Source organism: Nyctereutes procyonoides, unplaced genomic scaffold, assembly GCF_905146905.1.
Source record: "Nyctereutes procyonoides isolate TBG_1078 unplaced genomic scaffold, NYPRO_anot_genome, whole genome shotgun sequence".
NCBI lineage: Eukaryota > Metazoa > Chordata > Mammalia > Carnivora > Canidae > Nyctereutes > Nyctereutes procyonoides.
In genome coordinates, this window is record NW_026575139.1 from 8,927,477 (window position 1) to 8,938,019 (window position 10,543).

General features: G+C 55.3%; 1 protein-coding gene across 2 annotated transcripts; it reads right to left on the reverse strand.

Moving 5' to 3' along the window:
• Positions 1-285: 285 nt before the first annotated feature.
• On the reverse strand, positions 286-9,009 carry LOC129495849 (alpha-1-antichymotrypsin-like). Of its 2 annotated transcripts, none has more exons than XM_055303590.1 (5): positions 8,942-9,009; positions 6,765-7,418; positions 4,473-4,746; positions 1,762-1,912; positions 286-697 (listed from the first exon to the last, which is right to left on the reverse strand). In XM_055303590.1, exons 2-5 carry the CDS (start codon positions 7,399-7,401, stop codon positions 494-496), a joined length of 1,266 nt encoding a protein of 421 aa, XP_055159565.1. In that variant the 5' UTR covers positions 7,402-7,418; positions 8,942-9,009; the 3' UTR covers positions 286-493. The 2 variants fall into 2 exon arrangements, with proteins under 2 accessions (XP_055159565.1, XP_055159566.1); XM_055303591.1 differs by lacking the exon at positions 8,942-9,009 and adding an exon at positions 7,881-8,031.
• Between the last annotated feature and the right edge of the window lie 1,534 nt (positions 9,010-10,543).

Sequence of the window (10,543 nt, forward strand, 5' to 3'; positions counted from 1 at the left end):
CCAGGCAAGGGGGAAGAAAGGGCGAGACTGGACCTGGGGACAAGGAGCCCACAGAAGACAGAATCAGGCAGCAGGCTCCCCTCCCCTTGTAGGCCCGAGGGCCAGGTGGGCTTGGCCACAAGCACCAAGCCTGGTTCTGGCCAGGGCACGGCAACCCAAGGCAGAGGTGCCCAGAGCCTGGCTGAGACTGAGCCCAGCGGGAGGTCCCAGAGCTTGGGCTCCGGGCACAGGCAGCTATGGGGTGTGCAGTCAGGCAGATTGAGGCAGAGAGGCACAAAGGAAGTGTCCAGTCCAAGAAAGATAGTTTATTGCTGTCTGGAGACCTCAGGGCCTCAGATCAAAAAGCCCACAGGCTCCCTGGAAGCCACCAGGTAGTCACTGGCACCTTCTAAAGGATGAGCAGGGCAGAGCCTGGCACGTGGCTCCTCGGTGCAGAGAGGCCAGGCTGCACCCACAGACCTCTGAAAGGGGCCCCACCTCTGCGGGGCGAGGCCTAGGCTTGATTGGGGTTGGTGACCTTGCCCCAGAAGAGGATGTTCTCCGTATCTTTGTGGTGTATGCAGAACAGAAAGGGTCTGTTGAAACGAACAGTGAAGAGTGGGCCGATCTTTCCGGAAAAAAAAACAACTTTACTTCCCGTGGCGGCAGCGGCTTCTGTGCCCAACTCAGTCACATCGAGCAGGGTCTTGTGGACTATCTGCGGGAAGATCCGGTGGGCGAGGGGTGAGCAGCCCGCCTGGGAGCCCCAAGGGGACTGACATTCATGCAGCCTCCACCCCGGCCTGTCACCAATCGCTTCGTTCGTCCTGGCAACCCTGTCAGGGGTCCTGCGTGGTTCCCACACACAGAGGTACAAACCGAGACTCTGAGGCTCCGAGACATCTGCCCAGGATCACGGAGATGGAGAGGAGGGGCACCCTGATCTGGAGGCCTCTCTGATGAGTCCAGACACTGTGCTGTCCCCCCACCAAACACTTGCTATTGCAGGGGGAGGGCCCGGGGCAACCCAGGCGATTGTCCTGCAAGCGACTTTCTGGCAGCTTCTCCACCTCGAAGCAGCTGCTGCAGGTTCCCCGCAGGCCCAAAGGGCCCCACTGCCCTCAGCTCTGCTCCTGCCCCATCCGAAATGTCCTCGGGGCCCAGGCTGCTGTGCGAAGATGTGGCTTCACATCTAAGGACCACATAGGCCCTTCTGCACACCCCCTTTCATTGCCATTACCGTGTCCTTTGGAAGGTGGGGTGCAGAGGAGAGTGGAGGGCTGCTCAGACAACTGCTTCACTCCGAGGACCTTGTTTCTGGGAGCGCAGTGCAAGGGGCCCTGTATGCTCCTCTCACACCCATCACTACTGCCCGATGGCTGTCACTACTTGGTGCCTCTCCCCTACTCTGCCGGGCACTGCACACTGGCCAAGAACTATCACCCTCATTATATAGAAAAACCGAGGGGGTCCAGCACTTTAATTATTTGCTGCTGTAGACAATAAAAGATAGAGCATGGGGTGGGGTCCATCCCTGATTCCAGCACAGGCTCTTCCCCACGAGTGGCTTCTGTGTCACAGGATATTGCAGGGGAGTGGGGGGACCAGCCTCCAACATGCTTGCCACCCAGCTTTCCTGGGCTTGGGGCAGAACCATGAGGGGGACAGGGTACTGAGCAATGCAGTTATTCATGCAAACTCAAGGTTCCCCAAATGTCTGCCTCCCCTTTACCATTCAGGCTTGGATACAGAGGATGAATTATCCAAAGTTGAAACGCTCACCTGGGAAACTGCCAGGTTCTTGTGCCCTGTGACTCTCGACAGGTCGGCCTGGTTGGTGAAGACTTCTCTCACGCCCAGCTGGGGAAGGACGTCTTCCAGATTATAGCTGCTGGAGATGGAAAACTTTGGCAGGTAGAGGTTGTCTATCCTCCTAGGAAATGAGAAACATGACTTTGAACACCTGCTCGACTCACTGCTCACTTTCTCCCACCTCACAGCATGGTCTTCCTTGGTTTCCTCTCTAACCATCCCCTTCTTGCTGGAAGTAAGTACTCCTTTCCCCAGTTTCTTGACCTCCTGTGCTTACTCTTAATTCTGTGGATAATGTGAATTATCCATTCACATGGGCAAGTGCCTACGTGTGCCAGTACGGGGGTCGTGGCGGTGCCAGTACCTGCCCTGCTCCTCCCCTGCAAGCCTGCAGTGCAGCAGGAAACACCCTGTCTCTGACGGGGATTCCACAGCGTGCTCCACAGGCACCAGGAAGGCTTCCATCAAGCCTGAGTCCAGAGGGAGGGGAAGGAGCTAGCTGGGTAAAGAGCAGAACAGGAGGCACATAGATGAACTGGCAGGAAGGCTCGAGAAGAAAGAGGGGCTGCTCCACAGAGCGGAGGGAAGGCGTAGTGTCCAAGCAGGGGCTGGACACGGAGGGATCGCATTCAGAGGGTCTCGGGGAATCCTGAAACAAGCAATTGAAGGTCCCCTTCTTGGTGTCTGGTGAGCTCCTTGAGGGCAGGGGCTTCTCCTGCTCCTGAGCAGAGCTGCTGGTGCGTTCTTGGAGCAAAAGCAGGGGCAGCTATCAGCGACCACCTGCCAGCTTCCGTCTCCCTCTGTTTATATCCCTCAGACTCTTGTCACTGGTTTTACAGCTGCCAGCTACGGGGAGGCCGTGTCTCCCAATAAACCTTGAGTCCCATGAGCAGGGGAGAGATCTCTTTCTCTCCACATTCATTCACTCTCCCATCCATCCATTCACTTAACATTGATTGAGCACCCACCGTGGGCTAGGAACATGTAGAGGCGTATTTCCTCTGTGCTTTGTAAATCAAAGGTGTGTGATGGCGCGTCTATCCGATTATAGATCGTCACCAAGCCCCTGCCAGGTGGAAGCTATCTGCTGTTAAAGGAAGGACGCATTGCGGGTGGAGAACAGGGATGGGAGAGCCGGGTCCCTGTGTCCTGGGGCTTCCTGGGATCTGACCCACAGTTGTCTCCTTATGTCCCCATCACAGGGACAGAGCCCAGAACTGCCTCCCAGTGTCTCCACCCTCAAGGACCGGGCCAGAACTCCCAGTGCCTTGCTTGTTCCCCTTGACATCAGTCTTCTGGATGCCATGTCCTAGCCTATCTCTACCCTCAGGTTCATCTGAAACTTGACGACTCCTCACACTTCTTGCCTGGATCGCTGCACAGGGCTCCGAGCTGGCTTCCTGCCTCCATGCCTGTCCTCTGTGCTCTATTCTCCACTCAGCCTCCTGGGTGTATTTAAAACAATACTCCGATCATTCACCCTTTGGCCCAAGACCTAGTGACGACTCCACACTTCACTTAGAGGAGGAAGAGTCAAGGTTTCTCCAAGGGGCTGCATGGCCCTCCTCAATCTGTGCCATCCCGTGGAGCCCCCTGACTTCTGACTCTCACCCTGCTCTAGCCTCTCTTGTCTCACTAACCCTCCAGGCTTTGCATAGAGGCTTTGCACTGGCTGTTCCCTCTGCCAGGAATACTTTTCCCCAACATACCCACATGCCTCAGCCCCTCACCTCTACCATATTGATGCTCAGATGTCACCTAATGGTAATCCTATTTAAAATCACCAACTAGGGGATCCCTGGGTGGCTCAGCGGTTTGGCGCCTGCCTTTGGCCTAGGGCGCGATCCTGGAGTCCAGGGATTGAGTCCCGCATCGGGCTCCCGGCATGGAGCCTGCTTCTCCCTCCTCCTGTGTCTCTGCCTCTCTCTCTCTTTCTATGTCTATCATAAATAAATAAATAAATCTTAAAAAAATAAAAATAAAATCACCAACTACCTCCTTGTCGGTCCAGTTTTCCTAATCACTTTACCCTGCTCTATCATCCACCGCCTCATCCGCATTTCCTAACGTCCGACATACTAAATCATTTCCCTGTTTGTCATATTTATTTACTTTCTCATTTCCTGAGTACAAAGTAAGCTCCACGAGGGCAGGAGATTTGTGTTTTACTTGCTGACCTACCCTTGGGGTCTAAATCAGTGCCTGGCACCTACTAGGCTCCCCATTAACCTATGTGACCTGTGCCAAAATGGGTGAAAGAATAAATGAATGAATGTAAGGGCCGGCGCAGAGCTGCTCAGAGCCTATCTTGCTTTGGCCTTCACCTGATGGCAGGCCCATCTGTCCCCTCTGCCTCCGAGAGGTTGAGACAAGCATGCCGGCTGTTGAGGATTCCCTGGGACCTGAGCTTGTTGCAGTCAGAGGCAGCCTCTGCCCCTGTCCTGTCCCAGGTCCTCGTGTCTCATAGAGGAGATACCTTGAGGCCCAAAGCCCCCCGGGGCAGCAAAGGGCACGGTAAACCCAAGCTCCACCTGTGCCAGGGTGGCTTCCCCCAGCACTGCAGCCCATCGGCCATCAGGGAGGCCCTGGGTGCTGGGGGGCATGGGGAGTCAGGAGAGGGTGGAAAGGGGGTGGGAGTGGCTGAGGAGGAAGCAGACCCGGCCGCACCTTGGGGTCATCACCTCATCTGCAGGGAGTGTGTCCACCTCCTCAGCGTCTCTGGGAGCAGCATGGCCTCCACTGCCTCCATTCTGCCCTCGTCGGGGAGGACGAAGAGTGCACTGTCGTTGCTGGTGTACTGGAGCTCCACTACCGTGCAGGACAGCACGTCGTCCCGGAAGTAAGGCACCGACACGTCCTCAAGGTTCATCATGGGCACTTTCACCGACCTGCTCTTGCTCACTTGGAACTTGGACTTGAAAGTATCTCGGGGGTCAAAGGGTGTCTTCCACTTGGCTGGAGGTCAGAGGAGTCTGTGAACACAAGGGCTGCCCTGCCTCCACCCCTTCTCTGCCCGGGGTCCCCTGAATGATGGAGACACTCAGCAGAGCACCGGCCACGCCACCGGCCCTGCCTTGGTTTGCAGGAATGCATTGGCCAGTGGGTGGCCACCGGGGGTGGGGGTGAGTCCCCCCCGATCTGGTCGGGACACGGCTATGAGACAAAGACTGGGTTAGCTGTGATATGTGAGAGAGCGACAGGAATCTGGGAATAGTGGATGCAGGAGAGAGGTGGGTCTGGGAGAGACGGGAGAGGGGCCTGGGAGCACTGTGGGTGGCTGCAGCAGGGCGAGGAATGCGGAATACCTGACCCCCTAAAGGAGACAACGCTAGTAATCGATTGCATGCCCACGTACGCCTTGTCATGCAGGCTGGAGGGAGGTCCACGGAGGACAGAGGCGCAGGAGGACTGGAGCCCTCAATGGGGTGGGTGGGAGCTCCTGGGGGAACCAGAGCCTGGGGACTTGCGGGGAAATGTGCAGCCACCCACCCCAAACCCCCTGCCTGTGTCCCACCATTCGAGGCAGGAGAGGAGGGGAAGGCCCGGCTGGGCTGGTGTGTCCCTGGGGAGGAGAATTTGGAGGAGAAAATCCTAGGACAGGCACAGTGGTAGGAGGGGAAAATCAGGAGACACAAGAGGCAAACAGCATATCGGGTCTGGATTAGTTTTACAGAAAAATCTGGTTCCGTGTCTTCACCTGCAGCCAGAAACACAGGCCCCAGACCTCAGCCAGAACCTCTAGTGTAGGTTTGTGTGTCTCCGTGCAGCTCCTATCTCTCAGGCACCTCGCCACCCCCTGACTCCATGAAGCTTCTTTGGGTCTCTGTCTAGTTTTTTTGTTCCCACTAGGACTGCGGCTCCACTGGCTGACTCTTCCTGTTTGCTCTCCACCTCTTAGGAACGCACGTGCTGGGGAGGTTAGTGTCGCGTTCCTATCCAAGGGATTGGGGTTTGGACCAGCCAGAGCCTGGGAAGGGGTCTTGTCTTGGATGGTGCCCCCTCAAAGACACTTCCCCGGATGGTGACCTTTGCCGGCACCACCCTCAACATTACAGGGGAGCCTGGTTGCAGAGCCCTGGGATGGCCGGGCTCCTTGAATGCTGTGTCCCCGTGCAGATGGCCCCCAGCCTTGCTGGGACCTCCCAGACCCCAGTCCCTGATCAGGACGGAGCCCAGGTCAGAATGGTCCTGCTGGGCACAGGCAAAGGGCTTCCTGAGTGTCCCCAAAGGTGTCCTGCAGGGAGGAAGCTGAAGTTCCTGCCCACCCTGAAAGCAATTTGAAGGGACAGCTCCTTCCGTCTGGGAGCCAGGCACGTTTGAGTTGGAGTAAAAAGTGCTGCTCTGACTCAGACAAAGGGTGGCTGGGCTCCTTTGCAGTTACTTCCTACAGAGGCGAAGCATCACTTGGAAAACCCTACAAGAAGTCAATGTGACTCCTAACTCTGGGAAACGAACTAGGGGTGGTGGAAGGGGAGGTGGGCGGGGGGTGGGGGTGACTGGGTGACGGGCACTGAGGGGGGCACTTGACAGGATGAGCACTGGGTGTTATTCTATATGTTGGCAAATTGAACACCAATAAAAAATAAATTTATAAAAAAAAAATAAGAACTCAATGTGTACAGGCAGGTGGCGTCCCGGGAACGTGGTGCCTCCTCTCCTACCCACTCCCCAGACCAAGGGCACCTGCTCTGTGGCGGTTTCCCTAATCCCACGGTTTGTTACACAGGCCAGAAATGGTCCCGAAGACTCAGAACTAAAACCCTATTTCCTGGGTGTTATTCTATATGTTGGCAAATTGAACACCAATAAAAATAAATTTATAAAAAAATAAAATAAAATGAAATAAAATAAATAAGAATAAAATAAAATAAAATAAAATAAATAAAATAAAATAAAATAAAATAAAATAAAATAAAATAAAATAAAATAAAAGGAAACCCTGTTTCCCTCCAAACCCCAAGCCAGGGACCCACCTTTAAGGAAGATGTAATTCACCAGGACCACTGCCGTGTGCAGGTCAAGGTCCTTGACCAAATCCACAATTTTCCCCTGCGTCCTATTCTTCACATAGTCGTTGATGAGCTTCTCGGCGGCAGCAGACTCCTGGAAGTTGGTGGAGAAGGCCTCCGAGGCGTACAGCACCCTGGCATCTTCCACGAACGTCTCCAGCAGCTTCAGCTGCTCCCCCACAAACATGGCATTGCCCACGCTCAGCTGCAGCTCGCTGCTGGGCTGGTGGAGGGCCCGCAGCAGGTGCTGGAAGCCCCGGTGGATCTCCCTGTCGGGGATCTCCGTGAGGTTGAACTTGAGGCCTTCGAGGATCTCCGTCAGGGTGGTGCCTTGGGCCCCCAGGGATAAGAAGGCCAAGGCGATGGAGATGCTCATCGGGGAGAAGATGACATTCTTGTCGGGGCTCTTCGAAGCCAGCTCCTTGTAGAGGCTGAGGGTGAAGTCGGTGTTGCTGGAGGCTAATCGGAGGCTGTTCTCAGACGTCTCGTTGGGTAGATCCTCCTGGGTGACGTTCTCCGGGTCACGCATGCCCTCCGGGAGGCAGTGGACAGTGGGACAGAGCCCGGCCACCAGGAGCCCCAGAGCCAAGAGGGGTGACATGCCCTCTGTCCTCTGCTCTGGAAGGCAAAGCTCCTTTAAGTGTTGGGGGGCCCGATGGTGCCCCGAGTGCCTCCCACTGCCATCCCCTCCCTCCCAGTGTGGCCTGTGCTCCAGTCTCTGCCTCTGTTAGCCTTGCGACTTTCCAGGGGAAGGCACTCTCCCAGGCACCCAACATACAAGACCACATCACACTGGAGGTAATTGTTGTCATTTTCCCCACTGGCGACACACTAGGCACCGAGAGGTGAAGGGGCTCGCCCGCAGTCACACAGCCAGCGGCGGGAGGAGCAGGGGCAGGACACCGCTTGGCCTGGCTCCTGGCTACCCGGTGGGGGGAACGCAGTGTGGGCCTCAGGGCTGCGCAGACCTGGGCTAGGATTTCATTTTGGCTGCTTGCCCTTGCTGCGTGGTGACAGGCAAGGGGCTGAACCTCTCTGAGCCTCAATCCCCATCTCAGTACAACATGCTGAGCAGCTCACGGGCGAGAAACCATGAAGGTGTCGGGCTCCTAAGAGGGTTCCAGAGGCCTATCTCCTCCCACAGGGCACCCCTTCCCTGAAACTCCCAGCCACGCCGGAGCTGCGATTCCACAGGGAGAGGGGACGGAGCTGTGGCAGGAGCCGTCAGAGCCAGGGACTGCGGCCAACATGATTATTTACTTACCTTCAGCCTCTGCCCACTCAGGCCCAGAGTTCAGAGGAGAAAAGCAGAGCTTCAGAGGTGGGGAGGGGAGAGGGGGTGTGGGAGGGGAAGTAGGGGAAGGGGAGGGGGCAAGGGACAGAGTTGAACTGATTTCCATCAAGAAGCCACTAGAGACACCTTCAGATCAGCCGAGGGGCAACAGTGGTTCAATTGCCTCAACTCTCTGTTTACTCTTGGGCTAATGCAACCATTTCTTTGGACGAGTTAAACATCCTGCCCACCACCTGCACCCCCCACCCCCACCAGCCTTGAATTATTTCTGGAGAAAAAGAACTCTGTTTGGGCAAGTTGGCAGGCTGGCTCTGTTTCTGAGCAGTTGCTGGACAGACACTGCCGGCCTGTCTCCCTGGCCAAGGCCCCCGGAGGGGAGAGGGGAGAGGGGAGAGGGGAGAGGAGCCACGCGCCAGGCCCCCTTGGAGACCCCATGTGCTCTGCCTGGAGGGACCCCCTGCAACATTCCGTCTATACCACGGAGTGAGAGCTGTGCCGGGTGCCAGACAAGGGGAGGCACCCTGGGTGTGTTGGGGTCCGGAGGGTCCTGCATATGGGGGCACCCAGCTGGCTAAAGTCAGAATACACAGGTGTTGGAGGCAGGAACAGCCAAAGAAGCCCTCGTGGTATGTCCACCCCTTTGCAGATGTGAAAACTCAGACCCAGAGGGGAAGACTTGTCTTCAGAGGGCATGGCCTCCGGGGCCAGCCCCAGAACTGTCCCCGGCGCCCTGGCACACCTCCGCCTGGCTCCCTCCAGCATCCCAGGCTCCAGGCCAAGGCCTAGAACCGCCCTAGAAAGATGGGTTCCTCTGCTCCCAGGACGCACCCACTGCATCTTGGATTACCTGCCTCTACAGCTGGACGTACTCAGTGGATTCCAAAGCCACCGCCTGCCCGGAGTGCTGGATTTTCACGGGTGCTGACACCTATTTATCCGTGCGAAGAACTCCTCCCCTTGCTTGGGAAATGTTGGCAGGGACGCCCAAGTGTTCTGTTTTTAGACTGGAATGGGCGATCATTTCTGGTAACATGAATTCATTAGATCTAGTGGAATAATCCAGTTACCAGGACAGCCCTTCATTTGCTTCTTAAAAAAAGGAAAACCCCAAAAAACAAGTTTCCCTTTTCATTTGTATCTTTTGTTTATGAAATATTCATTAAGGAACATGTGAAAACCCGGAAAATATACAGAAGGACATTGGAAAGTACTTGCCCGAATCTCACCCCCCAGCTGACTTTTTGTTGTGATTTCTTTTAAAAATCACTTTCTTTGATGCGAATCTTCATACACAAACTCAGATATATATGTATTTTTATATAAATTTATTTTTTATTGGTGTTCAATTTGCCAACATAGAGCATAACATCCAGTGCTCATCCCATCAAGTGCCCCCCTCAGTGCCCGTCACCCAGTCACCCCCACCCCCTGACCACCTCCCCTCAGATATATTTTAAAAATGCAATGCTCTACTTGCCTGTAGATTGATTTGTATGTTGAAGCACCCCTCCCTCATTCCCAGGTTGGGGGTGTCAGTCAGGGGCCTCTGGTCTCTGGCACTATCCATCCTGGGTGGCTTCCTCTTCACCCCAGGGCCCTTCTACCCTTGATTCCCACTAAGAGCTGTGGTGACCTCGAGGTCTCCTCCGATCTCTCTTGCATGCCAGGTCTTTCTTGGGCTCCTGAGAACACCTTCCCCTTGACCCCTCATGTCACGACCCTCCATCCATGACAACCTCTGACAGACTAGAGGGTGCCATGGAGCACAGTTTGGAAACCAATGGATTACCGGTAAGGGTGTGGCTCTGGCACGTGGTGGACCTGAGTCCTCGATGGACCCTTGCCAGATGGTGGCCTCAAGCAACTGGGAATCCCTCAGGCTTAACCTCCTGGTGTCTACAATGGGGACACAGACATCTTCCTGCCAGGGTGGTACGAAGGGTAAGTGACATAACACGGAGCGTAAGCTCGCTGAGGACAGGACCATGTGGTGCTGTGTCCTAGGGTACTTACCCAGTACATGCTGTCCAGGAAGCACTGGGGTAACTAAGGAGGATTCTGGTCCCATCCTCCCTACAATGGTGACTTAATGCCCTTTTAGGTTCCAAGTATTTTCAGAATCGAATACATATTTTAAAATTACACAGAATCCCAGGGACTCCTGGGTGGCTCAGTTGGTTAAGCATCTGCCTTCAGCCCAGGGTCCTGGGATGGAGCCCCACATCGGGCTCCCTGCTCAGCGGGGAGCCTGCTTCTCCTCCCTCTGTCGCTCCCCCGCTTGTGCTCTCTCTCTCTCTCTGTCAAATAAATAAATACAATCTTAAAAAAAATTACACAGACTCCCAAAGAAATAGTGACTAAAACAAGGCTACAGTTTACTCCTCGCTCATGGAAATTTAGGTGTGGGCGTGGGCTTATATGGAGGCTCCCCTTTGTTGGGGTCCCAGGC

Bases quoted from the DNA above. Each gene is read 5' to 3' on its own strand.
- LOC129495849 (XM_055303590.1), bottom strand. From the start codon at position 7,401: ATGTCACCCCTCTTGGCTCTGGGGCTCCTGGTGGCCGGGCTCTGTCCC. The intron at 4,747-6,764 runs GTGGGTCCCTGG...TCTGACCTCCAG, and splicing joins GAATTACATCTTCCTTAAAG to CCAAGTGGAAGACACCCTTT. The intron at 698-1,761 runs GTGAGCGTTTCA...ATCTTCCCGCAG, and splicing joins AGAACCTGGCAGTTTCCCAG to ATAGTCCACAAGACCCTGCT.